Below are 26,130 nucleotides of genomic sequence, written 5' to 3' on the forward strand. Positions count from 1 at the left end.
CTATTCAATAGGGGCTGATTTTTTCCAACAAGTCGGTTATTCCCGACTTGTTGGAAAACACGTGGATCGGCGGCTATTCTGTCGGAAATGGGGGCAAATCAGACAGGTTTTGGCCCCCTTTCCGACAAACTCATACTTGAAAACAAGTCTGAGGTGAGGAGACAAGCTTTGCCGTGGGACACGAGAGGGGGGGGGGGGGGGCTCCCTCCACTGCCCAGCTTATCCCCGCCGCTGTCAGCACATTTGCAGCCGCTGACAGCAGCGGTCGTCCATTGAAGAGAGTTTGTCGGATCCAATCCGACAGCTGCATGTCGGAATGGATCAGACTTTTATTGAATATACCCTTTAGTGTAAACAAAGAACACCCACCAGAATTGATTTTAGCATGTAGCCATTTCTTCATACAGTCCTGATGTACATACTGGAGACTACCAGAGCATTTACATGGCTCAATAAAGGGATTGGCTGGAGTGGACGTTCCAGTCTGGCAGATCCTGCACAAGTCACCCTCTTCCTCTTCTGAGTCCTCTAGTAGGAGGCTAAAAATATGAAACAAGCTTTGTTACAAAAGTTAGCAATCTTCATGCAAATCCATAAGAAGACTCAGCCAGTACCAAATTGGAGCACTACACTATGAAACACTAGTCAGCAATACAGCTTTTATACCAAGACTAAAATAAGATACATTTTTAAATCTGTACAATACATTAGATCAGGGGTATTCATAATGCAGCCCTCCAGCTGTTGTGCAACTACAGCTCCCAGAGTGTTATCACTTCCTAACAGCAAAACTGTAGGGCATGCTCGCATGTGTAGTTCCACAGCAGTTGGAGGGCTGTGTGTTGCATATTCTTGCGTCAAACTTTGGGGTAAAAGTCAATTTTCTACTTGCATACTAGTGTGTGCTTTAAAAACTACCAAGTTCCTGGTGTTTGCTCCGAGTTGCACTATACATCTCCTGTTTGAGTTGTGCATGCATTAGCATTGCAAGTTGATCAGGCCTCAATTACCATGAATGATAGATGTTCTGAACATCTAAAAAGGTCATCTGCATTTCTGGATGCAACAAACTAGCGAGTCCTGCCAGTTTTCACCTACTCTATTTTGATATACATGACATAGGAAGCAAGTACGTAACTGGTCAATGGGTTCCCACATCATTGCCTATACAGGCATGGTTTAGGATTAACATGAGAAGTGTGCATGCTTGGAGTGGGTTTAAAATGTCAACATTAGCGTGAATGGTTTGCCGTCTCAGATCACTAGATGGCACTGCCAGTAGCCAGAGAATGACATAGGTAGACAGGCAGCAGACTAAAGGTGTGTACACACGGTGAGATTTTTTCTTCCGATTCTGACTATATAGTCAAAATCGGAAGAAAAGTTAGTGGAGATCGCAAGGTGACAGTCACCTTGCGATCCCGATTCGATGCCGATGCGCAGTCCCGCGCGGTCGGCATCGAAAGAAAAAATAGACTGTGCAGGCAAGTCAATTTTGGCTCTCTCTATAGAAGGGATAACCAAAATCGGGACTTAGCCAAAATCGCACATAGCAAGTATCGCAAGCAGACTTATTATATGCTTGCGATACTGGCTAAGTGCCGACCCGGCCCCTGTCGCATAGTGAGAATCGGGCATAGCCCGAATCTCACCGTATGTACACACCTTAAGTTCCCAGCCAACACAGGGATAGAATGGAGGCTAGGAATCTGTTCCCTGTATGCAAGAAGCAGCTCTTTAAACATGGCAAAAATAAGATTGTGGCACTTAATTAAGCTGGATAGGGCTTAGGAAGTGTTGGCCACATCAAACTCAGACTTGCCTTTCCTTAATTCTCTTGAGTTTCTCAGGATCCCTTGAGCCTTCTGATTTTTCACTTTCTTGTCCATCACTTGTCCTACCTGAGGGAACAATATCTACGGTTATCATGACATTGTCCGATAAGGAGTTTCCTAGTGCAGCTGGCACAGAGAAGTGTAAAAAGGAGCTGGGAAGCATGCCCGAAATCCCTGAATTTCTCCTATTGAAGAGGGAGTCTGCTATAGAAGTATTTGCAGTGCCACTAGGAGAATCTGCAGATATGGTTGATGAGTTAGCATTCACTGCAGCAGCTCTCTGAGGAATAGTTTGTGCTTCATCTAATGTGGTGCTTTCTTGAGAAGCCCTTCTGAAAGGATTGTGTATGCGACTGGAGTCAGAGGTAGATGATGCTCTGGCAGTTTCATCTCTTCCTTCCCGTCTTCTCCTAGAAAAGAGAGGCGTGCACCTATTCCTAAGAGACGAAGGAAGCCATGATCCAGCAGTCCTTGTATCAGAGTCTTCTGACCTGTAGCTTTCTGCATCAGAGTCAGAACTTTGATTTGGAGACACTGTTGACAAGCCCAATCGCCGCCGCCTAAGAAATGCAAATCCCTGAGATTGTTCAGAAGGCCTATTTTCTGGTGTATCTGTATTGGCAGCACTTGGTTGAGGAGAAGCATTGCGTAAACTAGAGTGTGCTTCTTCTGCATCTGATGACCTTCCATTAAGGGAATCCTGGCTGGACCGCCTAGAGAAAAAGGTGGAAGACATGCTAGATGCAAGGCGTGACAGTAAGTGCCTTGTTGTACGTCTGCCATCAGTATCTGTAGTCTGGTCACCAACAGGTCTTTGCAGAACAGGAGATACTCTTCCGGATGCAATCCTTGCAGACCCTTCATTTCTATTCGTAGTACGGGGAAAATCAGACGAGCTGTCTGTTTGTGGAGAACGTAGATCTCTAGAAGTCACCGATCTTGAACTCCTGCTTGAATCTCTGAGTGAGGAACTCTGAGAAGGCAACTGGCGGTCCGTAGATGTGTTAAGTCGAACTGTGCTTAGAGAGTTTTCTTTTGGTCGTGCGCCCTGTGCATATGAAGAAACTCTGTGCTGAAGATCTAGAAGGAAAATAAACTTAGTCAGTTAAAAAGAACATTTCTAAGATGATCACAGAAGATTCAGATATCCAGATAGACTAGAGACCATTAAATGCAGGATGTATAAAAGACCTGTGAGTGGCAGAACATGGATGCAGCAAGTGCAATAATGTTTTAATGTGCTGTGCTTTAAGTGCTTTGTTACATTGGCCATGAATTTAAATCCGTTCAGAACCTACGATACATGGGGGCACAGACTGTGTGCCAGCTATAAATATGGATACATGCCAGCTCATGTAATTTACCCAAACAGGATCCAGAAAGTTTAGTCACATGCTTTCTACACGGTTTAAAATAGTATGAATTACAATGGGCAAGCCACTCCTGGCATTACAAGGGTAAGTAACGGCCCATATACATCTGCATATCATTTCCTTAATTTTACCAGAACCACCAATCTGACCAGATGATCAGCGTTCTGTTAGGGAAACAGGAAGTTCTGCATGTTGAAAAACCCTGATAAGTTCCTATCAATATAGAGCTCTTTCAACTTTAATATTCCAGATTCCCCGACCTAGGCGGAGGTTGGAGGAAGCCTCATGAGCAGATATACCTCAAGTTTGCACTAGTTCTGCTGGAGCATCCTCTCTCAAATCTACCGATTCCAGGCTCAACTACTAGGTTTGTAAATAAGGCCCAGATGACGACATTGAAGAATCACGTTAAATGTACCATACATATGTACTTTACAAAGTGTGCTTTTCAGTTTTATTCTCTCAAAGTAATATGTGCAGCGAGTAGGTTGCAATAACTGCAGTTGTGTTAAGTGTTGCATCAAGCCGAACACGAAAGCATGATACAGGTTAAGTATCCCATATCCAAATATTCCGAAATATGGAATATTCCGAAATACGGACTTTTTTGAGTGAGTGTGAGATAGTGAAACCTTTGTTTTTTGATGGCTCAATGTACACAAACTTTGTTTAATACACAAAGTTATTAAAAATATTGTATTAAATGACCTTCAGGCTGTGTGTATAAGGTGTATATGAAACATAAATGAATTGTGTGAATGTAGATATAACTTTGTGCATTAAACAAAGTGTAACAAATATTGGCCAAACTGACCTTCAGGCTGTGTGTATAAGGTGTATATGTAACATAAATGCATTTTGTGCTTAGATTTAGGTCCCATCACCATGATATCTCATTATGGTATGCAATTATTCCAAAATACGGAAAAATCCGATATCCAAAATACCTCTGGTCCCAAGCATTTTGGATAAGGGATACTCAACCTGTATATAGCTAGTGATAATTAGAATAGTAAGAAAATGGTTGTATCTATTTTACCACTCTTGAAAGTGAAATTTATGTAACAAGCACTTATGATTTTCACTAATGCTGGGTACACACTAGGACGATGATCGGCCATCCAGCTGATCTGCTGACCTGACAAATGGAAAACGCATACACTTACTAGTTGGCCCGATGTGTCATGCCCGATGTAACTGGGCAAGCATTTACATATGCAGCAAGTGTATGGGCAGACAGCCTGTACACAAAGCACGATGTGCAGATCTCAGCCATGGGCTGTGCTGCACAGCCAACGTGATATGTTCAGACCTATTGCTGGTACACACCTGCCCATGATCCATCAGCTGTTCAATTGAATGGCTGATATCAGCCAGTGTACCCAGCTTAATTGTAGTTAATCTTCACCGCCCAGGGGCAGATGTTCCTAGTAACACATTATGAACGGTGGCAGATTCTCTTTAGAAAGTTGAACTAGTGTTTATCTTAGTTAAGTGCTGTTCGTAGTCCACAAAGTTGACCAGCCAAAATGGCAAGGACGGGGGGCGCGCTTATGTCAGAGCGCAACTACACATTACCTAGGACAACAGGAATGAAACATTTCAGCGACTGACAAGAGGATTGGCAATACTGTAGAAGTACAAAGCAGTGTCAAACCCCCATCCTAGGTAGACAAACTCTTGCAATGGAAGCAGATAGAGGTAGTGGGAAACATGCCCAGCCTTTTGGTGGGCTGAATACCCAGGCAAGTGATGAGCTGCATTTGCATAAGAGCCAGTGACACCACTGGCTGCCTCAAGCCTACACCTATGCTGGATCTATAGTTACAAGAAAAAAAAAAAAAAAAAAAAAAAATTATAATAAATATAATAAATATTATAATAATAATAATAATAATAATAATAATAATAATAATAATAATAATAATAATAATAATAATAATAATAAATAATAAGAATTTACTTACCGATAATTCTATTTCTCGGAGTCCGTAGTGGATGCTGGGGTTCCTGAAAGGACCATGGGGAATAGCGGCTCCGCAGGAGACAGGGCACAAAAAGTAAAGCTTTAAGGATCAGGTGGTGTGCACTGGCTCCTCCCCCTATGACCCTCCTCCAAGCCTCAGTTAGGATACTGTGCCCGGACGAGCGTACACAATAAGGAAGGATTTTGAATCCCGGGTAAGACTCATACCAGCCACACCAATCACACTGTACAACCTGTGATCTGAACCCAGTTAACAGTATGATAACAGCGGAGCCTCTGAAAAGATGGCTCACGACAATAATAACCCGATTTTTGTAACTATGTACAAGTATTGCAGATAATCCGCACTTGGGATGGGCGCCCAGCATCCACTACGGACTCCGAGAAATAGAATTATCGGTAAGTAAATTCTTATTTTCTCTATCGTCCTAGTGGATGCTGGGGTTCCTGAAAGGACCATGGGGATAATACCAAAGCTCCCAAACGGGCGGGAGAGTGCGGATGACTGCAGCACCGAATGAGAGAACTCCAGGTCCTCCTTAGCCAGGGTATCAAATTTGTAGGATTTTACCAACGTGTTTGCCCCTGACTAAATAGCCGCTCGGCAAAGTTGTAAAGCCGAGACCCCTCGGGCAGCCGCCCAAGATAAGCCCACCTTCCTTGTGGAATGGGCATTTACATATTTTGGCTGTGGCAGGCCTGCCACAGAATGTGCAAGCTGAATTGTATTACACATCCAACTAGCAATAGTCTGCTTAGAAGCAAGAGCACCCAGTTTGTTGGGTGCATACAGGATAACAGCAAGTCAGTTTTCCTGACTCCAGCCGTCCTGGAACCTATATTTACAGGGCCCTGACAACATCTAGCAACCTGGAGTCCTCCAAGTCCCTAGTAGGCGCAAGGCACCAAAATAAGCTGGTTCAGGTGAAACACTGACACCACCTTAGGGAGAGAACTGGGGACGAGTCCGCAGCTCTGCCCTGTCCAAATGGACAACCAGATATGGGCTTTTTTGAGAAAAAAACCACCAATTTGACACTCGCCTGGTCCAGGCCAGGGCCAAGAGCATGGTCACTTTTCATGTGAGATGCTTCAAATCCACAGATTTGACTGGTTTTAAACCAATGTGATTTGAGGAATCCCAGAACTACGTTGAGATCCCACAGTGCCACTGGAGGGCAATACTCCCTTGACAAACTTCTGGACTTCAGGAACTGAAGCCACTTCTTTCTGGAAGAAAATCGACAGGGCCGAAATTTGAACCTTAATGGACCCCAATTTGAGGCCCATAGACACTCCTGTTTGCAGGAAATGCAGGAATCGACCGAGTTGAAATTTCTTCGTGGGGCCTTTCTGGCCTCACACCACGCAACATATTTTTGCCACATGTGGTGATAATGTTGTGCGGTCACCTCCTTTCTGGCTTTGACCAGGGTAGGAATGACCTCTTCCGGAATGCCTTTTTCCCTTAGGATCCGGCGTTCCACCGCCATGCTGTCAAACGCAGCTGCGGTAAGTCTTGGAACAGACATGGTACTTGCTGAAACAAGTCCCTTCTTAGCGGCAGAGGCCATAAGTCCTCTGTGAGCATCTCTTGAAGTTCCGGGTACCAAGTCCTTCTTGGCCAATCCGGAGCCATGAGTATAGTTCTTACTCCTCTACGTCTTATAAGTCTCAGTACCTTAGGTATGAGAAGCAGAGGATGGAACACATACACCGACTGGTACATCCATGGTGTTACCAGAACGTCCACAGCTATTGCCTGAGGGTCTCTTAACCTGGCGCAATACCTGTCCCGTTTTTTGTTCAGACGGGACGCCATCATGTCCACCTTTGGTATTTCCCAACCGTTTACAATCATGTGGAAAACTTCCCGATGAAGTTTCCACTCTGCCAGGTGGAGGTCGTGCCTGCTGAGGAAGTCTGCTTCCCAGTTTCCATTCCTGGAATGAAACACTGCTGACAGTGCTATCACATGATTTTCCGCCCAGCGAAAAGTCCTTGCAGTTTTTGCCATTGCCCTCCTGCTTCTTGTGTCGCCCTGTCTATTTACGTGGGCGACTGCCGTGATGTTTTTCCCACTGGATCAATACCGGCTGACCTTGAAGCAGAGGTCTTGCTAAGCTTAGAGTATTATAAATTTACCCTTAGCTCCAGTATATTTATGTGGAGAAAAGTCTCCAGACTTGATCACACTCCCTGGAAATTTTTTCCTTGTGTGACTGCTCCCCAGCCTCTCGGGCTGGCCTCCGTGGTCACCAGCATCCAATCCTGAATGCCGAATCTGCGGCCCTCTAGAAGATGAGCACTCTGTAACCACCACAGGAGAGACACCCTTGTCCTTGGATATAGGGTTATCCGCTGATGCATCTGAAGATGCGATCCGGACCATTTGTCCAGCAGATCCCACTGAAAAATTCTTGCGTGAAATCTGCCGAATGGAATTGCTTCGTAGGAAGTCACCATCTTTACCAGGACCCTTGTGCAATGATGCACTGATTTTAGGAGGTTCCTGACTAGCTCGGATAACTCCCTGGCTTTCTCTTCCAGGAGAAACACCTTTTTCTGGACTGTGTCCAGAATCATCCCTAGGCACAGCAGACTTGTCGTCGGGATCAGCTGCGATTTTGGAGTATTTAGAATCCACCCGTGCTGTTGTAGCAGTATCCGAGATAGTGCTACTCCGACCTCCAACTGTTCCCTGGACTTTGCCCTTATCAGGAGATCGTCCAAGTAAGGGATAATTAAGACGCCTTTTCTTCGAAGAAGAATCATCATTTCGGCCATTACCTTGGTAAAGACCCGGGGTGCCGTGGACAATCCAAACGGCAGCGTCTGAAACTGATAGTGACAGTTCTGTACCACGAACCTGAGGTACCCTTAGTGAGAAGGGCAAATTTTGGACATGGAGGTAAGCATCCCTGATGTCTCGGGACACTATATAGTCCCCTTCTTCCTGGTTCGTTATCACTGCTCTGAGTGACTCCATCTTGATTTGAACCTTTGTAAGTGTTCAAATTTTTATAGATTTAGAATAGGTCTCACCTAGCCTTCTGGCTTCAGTACCACAATATAATGTGGAATAATACCCCTTTTCTTGTTGTAGGAGGGGTAATTTGATTATCACCTGCTGGGAATACAGCTTGTGAATTGTTTCCCATACTGCCTCCTTGTCGGAGGGAGACCTTGGTAAACCAGACTTCAGGAGCCTGCGAAGGGGAAACGTCTCGACATTCCAATCTGTACCCCTGGGATACTACATGTAGGATCCAGGGGTCCTGTACGGTCCCAGCGTCATGCTGAGAGCTTGGCAGAAGCGGTGGAACGCTTCTGTTCCTGGGAATGGGCTGCCTGCTGCAGTCTTCTTCCCTTTCCTCTATCCCTGGGCAGATATGACTCTTATAGGGACGAAAGGACTGAGGCTGAAAAGACGGTGTCTTTTTCTGCAGAGATGTGACTTAGGGTAAAAACGGTGGATTTTCCAGCAGTTGCCGTGGCCACCAGGTCCGATGGACCGACCCCAAATAACTCCTCTTCCTTTATACGGCAATACACCTTTGTGCCGTTTGGAATCTGCATCACCTGACCACTGTCGTGTCCATAAACATCTTCTGGCAGATATGACATCGCACTTACTCTTGATGCCAGAGTGCAAATATCCCTCTGTGCATCTCGCATATATAGAAAATGCATCCTTTAAATGCTCTATAGTCAATAAAATACTGTCCCTGTCAAGGGTATCAATATTTTTAGTCAGGGAATCCGACCAAGCCACCCCAGCTCTGCACATCCAGGCTGAGGCGATCGCTGGTCGCAGTATAACACCAGTATGTGTGTATATACTTTTTATGATATTTTCCAGCCTCCTGTCAGCTGGCTCCTTGAGGACGGCCCTATCTATAGACGGTACCGCCACTTGTTTTGATAAGCGTGTGAGCGCCTTATCCACCCTAAGGGGTGTTTCCCAACGTGCCCTAACTTCTGGCGGGAAAGGGTATACCGCCCATAATTTTCTATCGGGGGGAACCCACGCATCATCACACACTTCATTTAATTTATCTGATTCAGGAAAAACTACGGTAGTTTTTTCACATCCCACATAATACCCTCTTTTGTGGTACTTGTAGTATCAGAAATATGTAACACCTCCTTCATTGCCCTTAACGTGTGGCCCTAATAAGGAATACGTTTGTTTATTCACCGTCGACACTGGATTCAGTGTCCGTGTCTGTGTCGACCGACTAAAGTAAACGGGCGTTTTAAAACCCCTGACGGTGTTTCTGAGACCTCTGGACCGGTACTAATTGTTTGTCGGCCGTCTCATGTCGTCAACCGACCTTGCAGCGTGTTGACATTATCACGTAATTCCCTAAATAAGCCATCCATTCCGGTGTCGACTCCCTAGAGAGTGACATCACCATTACAGGCAATTGCTCCGCCTCCTCACCAACATCGTCCTCATACATGTCGACACACACGTACCGACACACAGCACACACACAGGGAATGCTCTGATAGAGGACAGGACCCACTAGCCCTTTGGAGAGACAGAGGGAGAGTTTGCCAGCACACACCAAAAACGCTATAATTATATAGGGACAACCTTATATAAGTGTTTTCCCTTATAGCATCTTTTATATATTTCTAACGCCAAATTAGTGCCCCCCCTCTCTGTTTTAACCCTGTTTCTGTAGTGCAGGGCAGGGGAGAGCCTGGGAGCCTTCCCTCCAGCCTTTCTGTGAGGGAAAATGGCGCTGTGTGCTGAGGAGATAGGCCCCGCCCCTTTTTCGGCGGGCTCGTCTCCCGCTCTTTAATGGATTCTGGCAGGGGTTAAATATCTCCATATAGCCCCCGGAGGCTATATGTGAGGTATTTTTAGCCAAAAAAGGTTTTCATTTGCCTCCCAGGGCGCCCCCCTCCCAGCGCCCTGCACCCTCAGTGACTGCCGTGTGAAGTGTGCTGAGAGGAAATGGCGCACAGCTGCAGTGCTGTGCGCTACCTTAAGAAGACTGAGGAGTCTTCTGCCGCCGATTCTGGACCTCTTCTCGTTTCAGCATCTGCAAGGGGGCCGGCGGCGAGGCTCCGGTGACCATCCAGGCTGTACCTGTGATCGTCCCTCTGGAGCTAATGTCCAGTAGCCAAAGAAGCCAATCCATCCTGCACGCAGGTGAGTTCACTTCTTCTCCCCTAAGTCCCTCGTTGCAGTGATCCTGTTGCCAGCAGGACTCACTGTAAAATAAAAAACCTAAGCTAAACTTTTCTAAGCAGCTCTTTAGGAGAGCCACCTAGATTGCACCCTTCTCGGCCGGGCACAAAAATCTAACTGAGGCTTGGAGGAGGGTCATAGGGGGAGGAGCCAGTGCACACCACCTGATCCTTAAAGCTTTACTTTTTGTGCCCTGTCTCCTGCGGAGCCGCTATTCCCCATGGTCCTTTCAGGAACCCCAGCATCCACTAGGACAGGCATGTCAAACTCATGGCCCTCCAGCTGTTGTGAAACTACAAGTCCCAGCATGCTTTACCAGCAGATCAGTGGAAGGTATGCTGGCAAAGCATGCTGGGACTTGTAGTTTCACAACAGCTGGAGGGCCACGAGTTTGACATGCCTGCACTAGGACGATAGAGAAATTATAATAATAATAAATATTATAATAATAATAATAATAATAATAATAATAATAATAATAATAATAATAATAATAATAATAATAATAATAATAATAATAATAATAATAATAATAATAATAATAATAATAATAATAATATCATGCAACCACAGTTCATAAAGGTGTGTACACGGTGAGATCCTTGCTATGGCCAATTTTGACTATGCTATTTCCCTTGAACTCCCCGGAGCCCAGCACCACCGATTTGGACTAACTTTTCTTGAGATATGGACTATGTGCTTCCGATTTTGGCTTATGTGAGATTTTGGCTTATGCGAGATGTAATACTTGTGAGATGAACTAGATCGTACACCGATCTAGCAAGGATTGACTAGCCTGCACAGTCTTTTCTTGCGATACCGACCTGGCAGGACCGCGCATCAGGATCGCAAGGTGACATTCACCTTGCGATCTGCACTAACTTTTGAGATTTTTGACTATATAGTCAAAATCTAAAGAAAATCTCACCGTGTGTACACACCTTTACACATCATTTAAAAAATACTTACATGAAGGTGTTGTATCACTATTTCTATGTCCATAATCTAGAAGTCCATGTATAGGGGAGTCAGCTCTTCTTTCTCTCTCACGCTCCCTTGTCAGATCAGAATGAAACATCACTGAAGTCGTCCTAGGTAGCCGTCCATACCGGCTGGATGAATCTGGAGACAGCAATTCTTTGTTAAAGATGCAGATACAATTCTAGACTGTTCTTGTATGGTGACTTAATATACACAGATTAGGTTTTCTGAAGTTTAGTACCCATTTATATATAGTTTCTCCACCTATGCCAGCCTCTGGAGTAGCAGGTATGAGGGTATACAGAAGTTGCACCCATCTTTCACTAGAACTTTCAAAGGGAAGCTAGTAGAGTTCACCAATTTTATTTTACCTGGTGCAAAGTCAAATTAAGTGGAAATGCCAATGTTGTAAGCTGGGTCACATGCCATCTGTAGCTTTAGAGAGTCTGCACGGCAGGTCGCACTACTCAGTGTGCAAGAGAGTTGCCACTTTCTCCTACGCTATCCTCCATCATACGACTTTATAGCAGAGCTCACATGCCTACCCCTCTTCCCATCAATTCTGTCTGATAACAGTCTCTGAATCAGACACCATCCCATTTGTTTTAGTCTTTACTCCAATGTGATCCCATCTGTTTCCACAACCCACTGTCCACTAATGTTCCTCCCTTTATCACACCTCTTCCCTCTTCTGCTTGATGTGATGGACAAAACTAGTGAACCCAGTAGCTCAAAACAATTTTGGCCTTGGAGTACTGATATACTTGCAGAGACTAGGCTGCAGTCAGATAGTCTAGTATGCACTGGTCCAGTATATGGGAAGTGGTTACAATACTGCATGTTGGGATCCCAACTACTGGTGAAATACCACCGCCATCTGCTTTTCTTCCCTCTACGGGCGTCCCCAAAACCCATAGAGGGAGAATGATTATGTGGCGAGCGCAGCAAGGGGTGTATACCAGTGGCTGGGATCCCATTGTCTGTAAACGGACGGCTGGGATCTCGGCCACCAATTTCACATACAGGTTGAGTATCCCTTATCCAAAATGCTTGGGACCAGAGGAATTGTGGATATCGGATTTTTCCGTATTTTGGAATAATTGCATACCATAGTGAGATATAATGGTGATGGGACCTAAATATAAGCACAGAATGCATTTATGTTTCATATGCACCTTATACACACAGCCTGAAGGTCATTTTAGACAATATTTTTTATAACTTTGTGCATTAAACAAAGTGTGTCTACATTCACACAATTCATTTAGGTTTCATATACACCTTATACACAGCCTAAAGGTCATTTAATACAATATTTTTAATAACTGTATTAAACAAAGTTTGTGTACATTGAGCCATCAAAAAACAAAGGTTTCACTATCTCACTCTCACTCAAAAAAGTCCGTATTTCGGAATATTTGGATATGGGATACTCAACCTGTACGGATCCCCATTACAAAAAAAAAAAAAAAAAAAAATTGGTTTACTTACCGTAAAATCGGATTCCATCTGGGGGACACTGTGCACTTACTGATGTGTGGGGGAAGGGAGTTTGGCACAGGACCTATAGAAGCTAAATCCTCCTCCCTCTATCCCCTCCCCATCTCCAGCCTGACCAACAATTACCTCAGTTAACGTTTAGCAAAGTCGGAAGAGGCAGAATAGAATACAACCAATAAACCAGACAAAAATATGGGATTGCAGCGTCCCCCAGATGGAATCAGAAAGATTTTACATTAAGTAAACAAAAATCCCCATTTCTTTCATCCATCTGGGGGATGCTGCACACTTACTGATGGGATTTCCCAAAGCAAGCTGAATAGAGGGAGAAACAAACGGCATAGCAGTCTGTAAAATTTGACACCCAACAGAGGCGGTCTCCAAATAAAGTATGAAATTGGTAAAACTTAATGAAAGTATGCACGGACGACCAAGATTCTGTTCTACACAGCTGCTCAACCAAAACACCGCCATCAGCAGCCCAGGAGGCCCCAACAGCCCTAGTTGAATGAGCCCTCAGGGAGTCAGAAACAGGTAATGCAGAAGAGACATAGGCCTGCCGATTAAGAGAGGAAACCCAACGCTCTACCATATTTTTAGAGGCTGGCCAGACATGCTTGGGTGCATCAATCAAAACAAGGTATCTGTACGGCGAATAGACTCTGTACGGGACAAAAATGTGTAAGGCCCTAACAACCAATAACGCCAAATGACCATCCTTTCCAGAAGACACTGGAACAAAACGCTGGAAGCACTATGTCCCAATTCATATGGAAAGCAGACAATCTTTGGAAAGGAGGCTTCGTATGCAAGACCACTCGATCCTTGTGAAAAACCAAAGGTGGTCTGCAAGAAAGCGCCGCCAACTCTGAAATCTCTGGCTGAAGCAGTGGCCAAAATAAAACAACTCAGCGTAAGAAACCGCAATTTAAACGTTTCCAGTTGCTCAAACGGAGGCTTCTAGAGAGCCTTAAGAACCAAAATTTCAATCCCAGGGGGGAACAAATGGAGGTTGAAGCCTGAGCACTCCTTGAAGGAATGTCTGGACCTCCGGAATGAGAGCCAATCTTTTCTGAAATAGTACCAACAATGCCGAAACTTGTCCTTTAAAAGGGAAGAAAGATGAAGTCTTAGTCACTGTCCTGAGAGAGACAACAGGCGTGGTAAGTAAAAGGTCCGGTTACCACCCACGCCTTTCACACCAAGCAATGTAGATACACCATACTCTGATCAATTCGAGAGGCAACTGGTTCCTAGCCTGAAGCATGGTTCTCACCACTGGGTGAGATAAACTTAACTCTTCGAATGCTGGATTCAAGAACCATGCCAGTCAAAGCCAGACAATTTAAATCGTGGTGGCGACAAGTGCCTTGTAGAAGATTGGGTCGCAGAGGTAGACAGAACGGTTCGTTGGTTACCATGCCGCGGAGGAGTGTACCACTGACTAGGCCAGTCCGGAGACACAAAATGACCGGAAGACAATCTCTACGGATGCGTTGAAGTAGGCAAAGAATTAAGGGAATTGGCAGGAACACATCCCAGTTGAAAATGCCACAGAGCCGTCAAGGCATTGATCAGTGTTGCTTGAGGATCTGGAGTCCGTGAGCCATACAGAGGTAGTTTTCGGTTGAGACTAGATGCCATGAGGTAGTTGTCGGGTGTCCCAGACAGACCAGGGTCAGAAAGACTTCTTGATAAAGCTCCCATTCTCCCGGATGGACCGTGTGACTGTTTAAGAAATCAGATTCCCAGTTTTCCACTCCTGGAATGTCAACTGCAGATATGGTCGGAATCCAATGCTCTGCCCACTGGAGAATATGGGCGACTTCCTCCATTGCTCTCTAGCTGCTAGCTCCATCTTTGTTTATGTAAGCGACCGCTGTGGTGTTCTGATTGAATGCGTACCGGATGACCTCGGACACTGGTCTATATCTGAAGCAGATCACACCGAAACGCTCTCAACTCCAAGATGTTGATTGGCAACTTCGATTCTTGATCGTTCCAGAGTCCCTGGAAGTGCAGAGATCGAAACACTATACCCCAACCTGTGAGGCTGGGGTTCGTGTTGATCAAAGAACAAACCGTGAACGAAGCCCCCTTGGTTAGATTGGGACTGTGAAGCGACCAATGGAGAAAGCCTGTTGTTGAGTCTGAACCAACAGTCAACACAATTGCAAGTCCAGATGTAGTCCCGTTTCACTCCAACAGCCAAGAATTTGAGCTTGAAGGGGCTGAGCATGGAATCTGGCACTGCCTTGAAGGTCACAATCATCTTGCCTAACCCTTGCATACGTCTGAGAATTGAGACCCTTGGCAAATGTAACAGGGAGCGGACTCTGGATTGTAGATGCTGAAGTTTGTCCTGAGGCAGAAAAACCTTCTGACGTTTCTAGGTCTCCTGTTCGACACGAGACACCATCTTCTGAGAGGGAAGCAGCGAAGATTGTTGGAAATTCACAAACCACCCTAATGACTGCAGGGTGGTAGTTGTGAGCTGCAATTGTTGGCAAAGTAGTGTCTGATGGAGCCTTCAGCAGCAAATTGTCCAGGTAAGGAGTAATGTTGACTCCCTGACACCTGTGGACCGCCACTACATGGGCCATTATCTTTGTAAACACCCGAGGGGCCGTGGATAAGCTGAACAGAAAAGCCTGAAACTGAAAATGCCAAGGGCAGATTGCGAATCTCAAAAGATATTGATGACCTGTCCAAATGGGAACATGAAGGTATGCGTCTTATGTCTATAGATGATAAATATTTCTCCGGTTCAATGGCGATGATTGAACGAATAGATTCCATTTTTAATTTCTGCACAGATGCAGATTCAGGCACTTTATATTTAAAATGGGTTGAAATGAACCATTCGGTTTACGAGAGACTATCAAAAGCCTTGACCCTGTTGTAGTTTGGGAACTGGAAAAATTACTCTATTGTGTAAAAGTGTGGAAGTTGCCTGAATCAGTGCTCGTCTGGAGGGATCGCATGGGAGAGGAGTGATGAAAAAGCAGTTTGGAACAGGCTCATCAAGATCCATAACAGATCTTCAGGTTATGACTCCTGTCACCCACCGATCTGGTTATCGACAGAAGCCACACTTCCTTGAACTGTAGTAACCGAGCCCCAATCACCAATGATCCCTCCAGAGACCTCCCCGCGTCATGCGGTAGGCTTAACCACCGGTCTACGTGGTGCCTGGGATCCTCTACCTTGGAAAGCAACTCTGTAGAAATCTTGAAAAGGCTCAAAAGGACTGGAAACCTCCCCTGCCTTGAGTATGAAAGGACCGAAACTTCATTGGTTTCGGCTTTTGGGGAGTAACGAAGAAAAAGAATTTACTCACCGGTAATTCTATTTCTCGTAGTCCGTAGTGGATGCTGGGGACTCCGTAAGGACCATGGGGAATAGACGGCTCCGCAGGAGACTGGGCACAATTAAAGAAAGATTCAGGACTATCTGGTGTGCACTGGCTCCTCCCCCTATGACCCTCCTCCAGACCTCAGTTAAGATACTGTGCCCGGAAGAGCTGACACAATAAGGAAGGATTTTGAATCCCGGGTAAGACTCCTACCAGCCACACCAATCACACCGTACAACTCGTGATATGAACCCCGGTTAACAGTATGATAACAACGGAGCCTCTGAACAGATGGCTCGCAATAACAAACCGATTTGTGGAACAATAACTATTTACAAGTATTGCAGACAATCCGCACTTGGGATGGGCGCCCAGCATCCACTACGGACTACGAGAAATAGAATTACCGGTGAGTAAAATCTTATTTTCTCTGACGTCCTAGTGGATGCTGGGGACTCCGTAAGGACCATGGGGATTATACCAAAGCTCCCAAACGGGCGGGAGAGTGCGGATGACTCTGCAGCACCAAATGAGCAAACTCAAGGTCCTCCTCCGCCAGGGTATCAAATTTGTAAAATTTAGCAAAAGTGTTAGACCCTGACCAAGTAGCCGCTCGGCAAAGTTGCAGTGCCGAGACCCCTCGGGCAGCCGCCCAAGATGAGCCCACCTTCCTTGTGGAGTGGGCTTTTACTGATTTTGGCTGCGGTAGTCCTACCGCAGAATGCGCAAGCTGAATAGTGTTACAAATCCAGCGAGCGATGGTCTGCTTAGCAGGAGCACCCAGCTTATTGGGTGCATACAGGATAAACAGAGAATCAGTTTTCCTGACTCCAGCCGTCCTGGAAACATAAATTTTCAGGGCCCTGACTACGTCCAGCAACTTGGAATCCTCCAAGTCCCTAGTAGCCGCAGGCACCACAATAGGTTGGTTCAAGTGAAACGCCGATACCACCTTCGGGAGAAACTGAGGACGAGTCCTCAACTCTGCCCTATCCATATGGAAAATCAGATAAGGTCTTTTACACGACAAAGCCGCCAATTCTGATACACGCCTGGCCGAAGCCAGGGCCAACAACGTGACCACTTTCCATGCGAGATTTTTCAAATCCACGGTTTTAAGTGGCTCGAACCAATGTGACCTCAGGAATCCCAAAACCGCATTGAGATCCCAAGGTGCCACAGGAGGCACGTAAGGAGGCTGAATATGCAGAACTCCCTTGACAAAAAAGTCTGAACTTCAGGCAACGAAGCCAGTTCCTTTTGAAAGAAAATCGACAGAGCCGAAATCTGGACCTTAATGGACCCCAATTTGAGGCCCATCGTCACCCCTGCTTGCAGGAAATGCAGGAAACGACCCAGTTGAAATTCCTCCGTTGGGGCCTTCCTGGCCTCACACCAAGCCACATATTTCCGCCAAATGCGGTGATAGTGGGTTGCAGTCACATCCTTCCTGGCCTTGATCAGGGTAGGAATGACTTCCTCCGGAATACCTTTTTCCTTCAGGATCCGGCGTTCAACCGCCATGCCGTCAAACGCAGCCGCGGTAAGTCTTGGAACAGGCAGGGCCCCTGCTGCAGCAGGTCCCGCCTTAGCGGTAGAGGCCATGGGTCCTCTGAGAGCATCTCTTGAAGTTCCAGGTACCAAGTTCTTCTTGGCCAATCCGGAACCACGAGTATAGTTCACTCTTCCCCTTCGTATTATTCTCAGCACCTTGGGAATAAGAGACAGAGGGGGAAACACGTAAACCGACTGGTACACCCACGGTGTCACTAGAGCCTCCACAGCTATCGCCTGAGGGTCCCTTGACCTGGCGCAATATCTTTTTGTTGAGGCGGGACGCCATCATATCCACCTGTGGTCTTTCCCAACGGTTTACAATCAATCGGAAGACTTCTGGATGAAGCCCCCACTCTCCCGGGTGAAGGTAGTGTCTGCTGAGGAAGTTGCTTCCCAGTTGTCCACACCCGGAATGAACACTGCTGACAGTGCTAGCACGTGATTTTCCGCCCATCGGAGAATCCTTGTGGCTTCTGCCATTGCCCTCCTGCTTCTTGTGCCGCCCTGTCTGTTTACATGGGCGACCGCCGTGATGTTGTCTGATTGTATCAGAACCGGTTTGTTTTGAAGCAGGGGACTTGCTTGGCATAGGGCATTGTAAATGGCTCTTCGCTCCAGGATATTTATGTGTAGTGAAATCTCCTGATTTGACCACAGCCCTTGGAAATTTCTTCCCTGTGTGACTGCTCCCCAGCCCCGAAGGCTGGCATCCGTGGTCACCAGGACCCAGTCCTGTACTCCGAATCTGCGGCCCTCTAGTAGATGAGCCCCCTGCAGCCACCACAGTAGTGACACCCTGGTCCTTGCCGACAGGGTTATCCGCTGCTGCATCTGGAGATGCGACCCAGACCATTGGTCCAACCGGTCCCACTGAAAATCCTTGCGTGGAACCTTCCGAATGGAATTGCTTCGTACGAAGCTACCATTTTTCCCAGGACTCGCGTGCATTGATGTACAGACACCTGTCCTGGTTTTAGGAGGTTTCTGACGAGACGACAACTCCTCGGCTTTTTCCACTGGAAGAAACACTTTTTTCTGGTCTGTGTCCAGAATCATTCCCAGGAACAGAAGACGTGTCGTCGGGACCAGCTGTGACTTTGGGATATTGAGAATCCAGCCGTGCTGCTGCAGCACTTCCCGAGAAAGTGCTACCCCCACTAACAACTGTTCCTTGGACCTCGCCTTTCCGAAGGAGTATCATCATTTCGGCCATTACCTTGGTAAAGACCCTCGGTGCCGTGGATAACCCAAACGGCAGCGTCTGGAACCGATAGTGACAGTCCTGTACCACAAATCTGAGGTACTCCTGGTGAGGAGGGTAAATGGGGACATGCAGGTAGGCATCCTTGATGTCCAGGGAGACCATGTAATCCCCCTCGTCCAGGCTCGCAATAACCGCCCTGAGCGATTCCATCTTGAACTTGAATCTTTTGATATATGTGTTCAAGGATTTTAAATTTAAGATGGGTCTCACCGAACCGTCCGGTTTCGGTACCACAAACATTGTGGAATAGTAACCCTTTCCTTGTTGAAGGAGGGGTACCTTGACAATCGCTTGCTGTGAATACAGTTTTTGGAAAGCCACCAACACTGCCTCCCTGGCAGAGGGAGTTGCTGGTAAGGCAGATTTTAGGAAACGGCGGGGGGGAGACGCCTCGAATTCCAGCCTGTACCCCTGAGATACTACTTGAAGGATCCAGGGATCCACCTGTGAGCCCACTGTGCGCTGAAATTTCTGAGACGGGCCCCCACCGTACCCGGGTCCGCCTGTGAAGCCCCAGCGTCATGCTGTGGACTTACCGGACGCGTGGGAGGACTTCTGCTCTTGGGAACTGGCTGTATGCTGCAGTTTTTTCCCACTACCTTTGCCTCTCGGCAGAAAGGATGCACCTCTAGCCCTCTTGTTTTTATGGGGCCGAAAGTACTGTACTTGATAATATGGTGCTTTCTTATGCTGTGGGGTAGCCTGTGGCAAAAATGTCGATTTCCCAGCCGTAGCTGTGGAAACGAGATCTGAAAGACCATCCCCAAACAGTTCCACCCCCTTATAAGGCAAAACTTCCATGTGCCTTTTTGAATCGGCATCACCTGACCACTGTCGAGTCCATAACCCCCTTCTGGCGGCAATGGACATTGCGCTTATTTTTGATGCCAGCTGGCAAATATCCCTCTGTGCATCACGCATGTATAAGACAGCGTCTTTTATATGCTCTATTGTCAGCAAAATATTGTCCCTATCCAGAGTATCAATATTATCCGACAGGGAATCTGACCACGCAGCAGCAGCACTGCACATCCATGCCGATGCAATCGCTGGTCGCAATATAATGCCCGTGTGTGTATATATAGCTTTTCTCTCAGCAGGTTCCTTTAGGGCGGCCGTATCCGGAGACGGTAGTGCCACCTTTTTTGATAAACGTGTAAGTGCTTTATCTACCCTAGGGGGTGTTTCCCAACGTGACCTATCCTCTTGCGGGAAAGGGTACGCTGCCAATAACCGTTTAGAAAATTATCAATTTCTTATCGGGGGAAGTCCACGCTTCCTCACACACCTCATTTAATTCCTCAGATGCAGGAAAAACTACTGGTAGTTCTCTCACCAAACATAATACCCTTTTTTGTGGTACCTGGGGTACTATCAGAAATGTGTAATACATTTTTCATTGCCTCAATCATGTAACGGGTGGCCCTATTGGAAGGTACACTAGTCTCATAGTCGTCGACACTGGAGTCGGTATCCGTGTCAACATCTGTGTCTGCCATCTGAGGTAGCGGGCGTTTTAAAGCCCCTGATGACATTTGAGACGCTTGGACAGGCACAAGCTGAGTAGCCGGCTGTCCTATGTCGTCAAACCTTTTATGTAAGGAGCTGACACGGTCACGTAATTCCTTCCATAAGTCCATCCACACAGGTGTCGACCCCGCAGGGGGTGACATCGCATTCACAGGCATTTGCTCTGCCTCCACATCATTATCCTCATCATACATGTTGACACAGCAGTACCGACACAGCACACACACAGGGAATGCTCTGACAGAGGACAGGACCCCACAAAGTCCTTTGGGGAGACAGAGGGAGAGTATGCCAGCACACACCAGAGCGCTATATAACACAGGGATCTCACTATACAGAGTGTTTTCCCCTATAGCTGCTTGTATTATATATACTGCGCCTAAATTTATTGCCCCCCCTCTCTTTTTTACCCTTTCTGTAGTGCAGGACTGCAGGGGAGAGCCAGGGAGCGATCCTTCCAGCAGAGCTGTGAGGGAAAATGGCGCCAGTGTGCTGAGGAAGATGGCTCCGGCCCTTTTTCGGCGGGCTCTCCCGCTGTGTGTAAATCTGGCAGGGGTAATTTACACCTATATAACCTCTAGGGCTATATATGGTGTCAGTTTTGCCAGCCAAGGTGTTATTGCTGCTCAGGGCGCCCGCCCCCCCCCCCCCCCCCCCAGCACCCTGCACCCATCAGTGACCGGAGTGTGTGGTGTGCATGAGGAGCAATGGCGCACAGCTGCAGTGCTGTGCGCTACCTTGGAGAAGACAGAAGTCTTCAGCCGCCGATTTTCCAGACACTTCTTGCTTCTGGCTCTGTAAGGGGGACGGCGGCGCGGCTCCGGGACCGGACGACGAGGTCTGGTCCTGTGTGCGATCCCTCTGGAGCTAATGGTGTCCAGTAGCCTAAGAAGCCCAAGCTACCACCAGTTAGGTAGGTTCGCTTCTTCTCCCCTTAGTCCCTCGTTGCAGTGAGCCTGTTGCCAGCAGGTCTCACTGTAAAATAAAAAACCTAAAATATACTTTCTTTTTAGGAGCTCAGGAGAGCCTCCTAGTGCATCCAGCTCGGCCGGGCACAGAAATCTAACCGAGGTCTGGAGGAGGGTCATAGGCGGAGGAGCCAGTGCACACCAGATAGTCCTGAATCTTTCTTTAATTGTGCCCAGTCTCCTGCGGAGCAGTCTATTCCCCATGGTCCTTACGGAGTCCCCAGCATCCACTAGGACGTCAGAGAAATGGGCTCTTGCCTCCCTTGGTATTGTAGATAATTTTGTAAGAAATTCTCCCTCAAATGTCACGGCTGTCAACGTCTGTTTGGAATCGGAGTCAGCATTCCAAACTCAAAGCCAGAGTTAACACCTCGCCGTAACCGCTAACACAAATACACAACTGCAGCGAGGCCAAGTCCAACAAGGCCTCACCAACATAGCGGAACAAATTTCTGAGGCTCACCTAACTGAATAGCCTTCGATGGATCCTCAGATTGCATGCCAGATACAAGCCGAGCTAGCCAGTCATCTACGGCCTTAAGGATCCAAGCGCCAGAGGATTGGATGCAGAGGAATACCTGATGAGGCTAACATGGATTTAATAAATCGCCTCAATCTTCCTATCCATTGGATCTATCAATGTCACAGATTGTAACAAAGGGATTACTGTAGCCTTTGCCAAATGAGTAATAAGAGCATCCACTTTCGGAGCAGTGTCCTAGAATTTCATGTCTTCTTCTGTATAAGGATACAGAAATCTCAATTTTTATTTTAGAAGCTTGAAAAAGAAAAAAAAAAAAAAAAAAAAAAAAAAAAAGAGTGAATCCGACTTAAGACAAGACTCTTAAAATATCCACAAAAAGCGTATAGGAAGTGAAGACAGATACTAATCTTTTCTGTCGTTTGAAATAGGCTGTCGAAGTCTCCGCCACTGCCATATCTTGAAGATTAAGAGTCTGATGTATGGCTTCTATCAATAACCTGACACCTGAGCTTGTAAACAACAACTCCTCTTCCCAAGTGGACGTATCCTCCCACTCAGAATCCAGTACACCTTCTTCCAGAGGGGAAACTGCCAAATCAAACTCCTCTCCTGGGAAAGTGATATCAGGCAGCGGTTGCGGTCGTTTAATGGCTGCCGAGCCCGAAGCAGTCACAATTTTGTTAAGAGACTACCAAGTCAAATAGACATTTGCCCATATTTCTTAACGGAGGTAATTGTTGGCCAGGCTTTAGATGGGCGGGGTTAGAGGGGGGAGGAGTTGGTTTCTATAGGTTCTGTGCCAAACTCCCTTCCCACACACTAACCCATCAGTAAATGCGCAGCATCCCCAGACGGATGAAAGAAAGATTAAGTGAAAATAAAAGGCCTGCACAAAACACTCCTAAAAAAAGTTCCATCTACATACCTGGAGTTGAACTGTAGCTTGAACTGGTGCTTTTTACACTGGGTAGAGGGTTACAACCAGAATAAGACAGTTTTGGCCTCTTGGAGTCCCAGTCTTGCTGCTGACTCTGCAATCCAGTATAAGTGCTCCGAGACCTCTCCAATGTATCATGCCAGGATGGCTGAGACGATGATGCAGTTGACTGAAGAGACAGTTGAAGTTTCAGTTAACATGAGAAATATGGAGCTGTACCCATTTACAGAGGCATTTTACATACTGAAAAGAAACACCAGAATGGCCACTTTGAGCACCTCATCTTTTGGTGTCCATCTTGCCCAGTCAGCACTGTTGTAATTAAACTCATTGTATGACCGGCTACAGAGCAATAACCAGCAGGGTCACAGCCAGTGACATGCAGTTCAGATCGCTCATGTATGCATTATGCAAAAGGTGCAGCAGTATAATGTGTTAGCCAAAATATCCAGTGCATGACCCTATGGCTTCATTTATACATTTCTTTGTATTATTTTTGATCATTTTTATAGTACATACTATGGGGGTATGACAGGCGAGGCTCAGCCTACCCTGATGACAGCTATAGCTAGCCAATCCTCTCGCTTGACCCGAGTGGCATGCACATTGTCACAACTGGATGGCCAAGAAGAGGTCTGAGCCATGTAGTGGGGCAGGCTGGCTTTTGCTGGTGCAGGGAGAATACCACTGCTCATAGCAGCCAACTTACAATATGCCCAGTAATTCTACCATCAGCTGTGACAAGTTACATTTTGTTAAACAGTTCTAGAAACCAAACAAGAGATTTTACCCTTCTCACACGCTTCACAGGAGCAGCACCTCACAGTAGAACCAGTTAGTGGGAACGAAAACAATGTAGAAAAAGAATGACCCAGAGGGAGCCAAAATATCACAGCCAATTGTCCATAAAACAAGTCCATATAAGTTGGTGAGTCCAGTTTTTTTCGGTATTTCTATTGGACTCTTGGGAATACCAATCCGGAATCAATTCCCTGATCTCTTTAGAATCCAATGCTCTGATGTACTCAGCCAGGTATTTCTCCTAAAACAGCCTCTCAGAAGTATAGACACTCAAAAATAAACCTAAATTCTGATGTTTGACAAAATCCAACATAAGAAAAAAAAAAAAAATCTTCAACATTACATACAAGGTGTAATCAAAGGAACAGCCTGGTTACATAGAATAGATGTAAACATAGGTGCCACCAACCACCCCAGGATGTGAGCTCAGTGGTGGGGACTTGCCAATGTATACCCAGTGTCCTAATCACCTAGTTAGTTTAAATACTACGCGTTTCATCCTTTTGGGCTTCCTCAGGGGTATAGATAAATCTTTAAAATAAAATACAAAGGGTGTCATAAAAAGCTACAAATAAGATTTTACTTACCGGTAAATCTATTTCTCGTAGTCCGTAGTGGATGCTGGGGACTCCGTAAGGACCATGGGGATAGACGGGCTCCGCAGGAGACATGGGCACTTTAAGAAAGAATTTAGGTTCTGGTGTGCACTGGCTCCTCCCTCTATGCCCCTCCTCCAGACCTCAGTTAGAGAAACTGTGCCCAGAAGAGCCGACAGTACAAGGAAAGGATTTTGGAATCCAGGGCAAGATTCATACCAGCCACACCAATCACACCGTATAACATGTGATAACAACCAGTTAACAGTATGACAAATAACAGAGCATCAGGTCCAACCCTGATGCAACCATAACTTAACCCTTATTGAAGCAATAACTATATACAAGTATTGCAGAAGAAGTCCGCACTTGGGACGGGCGCCCAGCATCCACTACGGACTACGAGAAATAGATTTACCGGTGAGTAAAATCTTATTTTCTCGGACGTCCTAGTGGATGCTGGGAACTCCGTAAGGACCATGGGGATTATACCAAAGCTCCCAAACGGGCGGGAGTGCGCGGATGACTCTGCAGCACCGAATGAGAGAACTCCAGGTCCTCCTCAGCCAGGGTATCAAATTTGTAGAATTTAGCAAACGTGTTTGCCCCTGACCAAGTTGCAGCTCGGCAAAGTTGTAAAGCCGAGACCCCTCGGGCAGCCGCCCAAGATGAGCCCACTTTCCTTGTGGAATGGGCTGTTACTGATTTAGGATGCGGCAATCCAGCCGCAGAATGCTCCAGCTGAATTGTGCTACAAATTCAGCAAGCAATAGTCTGCTTAGAAGCAGGAGCACCTATTTTGTTGGGTACCTACAGGATAAAAAAACGAGTCAGTTTTCCTGACTCCAGCCGGCCTGGAAATATAAATTTTTAAGGCCCTGACTACGTCCAGTAACTTGGAATCTTCCAAGTCCCTAGTAGCCGCAGGCACTACAATAGGTTGGTTCAAGTGAAAAGCTGATACCACCTTAGGGAGAAACTGGGGACGAGTCCTCAATTCTGCCCTATCCATATGGAAAATCAGATAAGGGCTTTTACATGACAAAGCCGCCAACACACGCCTGGCCGAAGCCAAGGCCAATAACATGACCACTTTCCACGTGAGATATTTCAAATCCACAGTTTTAAGTGGCTCAAACCAATGTGATTTTAAGAAACTCAACACCACGTTGAGATCCCAAGGTGCCACAGAAGGCACAAAAAAGGGGCTGAATATGTAGCACTCCCTTTACAAATGTCTGAACTCCAGGCAGTGAAGCCAGTTCTTTCTGGAAGAAAATCGACAGCCGAAATCTGGACCTTAATGGAACCCAAATTTAGGCCCATAGTCACTCCTGACTGTAGGAAGTGCAGAAAACGACCCAGCTGAAATTCCTCTGTTGGGGCCTTCCTGGCCTCACACCACGCAACATATTTTCGCCAAATACGGCGATAATGGTTTGCGGTTACTTCTTTCCTGGCTTTTATCAGCGTAGGAATGACTTCCTCCGGAATGCCCTTTTGCTTTAGGATCCGGAATTCAACCGCCATGCCGTCCAACGCAGCAGCGGTAAGTCTTGGAACAGACAGGGCCCCTGCTGTAGCAGATCCTGTCTGAGCGGTAGAGGCCATGGGTCCTCTGATATCATTTCTTGAAGTTCTGGGTACCAAGCTCTTCTTGGCCCATCCGGAACCACGAGTATCGTTCTTACTCCTCGTTTTCTTATTATTCTCAGTACCTTTGGTATGAGAGGCAGAGGAGGGAATACATAAACCG

General features: G+C 46.4%; 1 protein-coding gene across 5 annotated transcripts in view; it reads right to left on the minus strand.

The window, feature by feature from the left end:
- Positions 1-26,130, minus strand: part of MARCHF7 (membrane associated ring-CH-type finger 7) — a 137,696-nt gene that overhangs the window by 11,860 nt on the left and 99,706 nt on the right. For all 5 annotated transcript variants that reach the window (XM_063933672.1, XM_063933668.1, XM_063933670.1 and 2 more), the window contains 4 exons: positions 22,966-23,146; positions 11,371-11,523; positions 1,823-2,915; positions 370-539 (listed from right to left, as the gene is read on the minus strand). In XM_063933672.1, coding sequence (XP_063789742.1) covers positions 370-539; positions 1,823-2,915; positions 11,371-11,523; positions 22,966-23,146 — 1,597 coding nt within the window. The remainder of the gene's footprint in view (positions 1-369; positions 540-1,822; positions 2,916-11,370; positions 11,524-22,965; positions 23,147-26,130) is intronic.

Source organism: Pseudophryne corroboree, chromosome 7 (assembly GCF_028390025.1).
Source record: "Pseudophryne corroboree isolate aPseCor3 chromosome 7, aPseCor3.hap2, whole genome shotgun sequence".
Taxonomy (NCBI): domain Eukaryota; kingdom Metazoa; phylum Chordata; class Amphibia; order Anura; family Myobatrachidae; genus Pseudophryne; species Pseudophryne corroboree.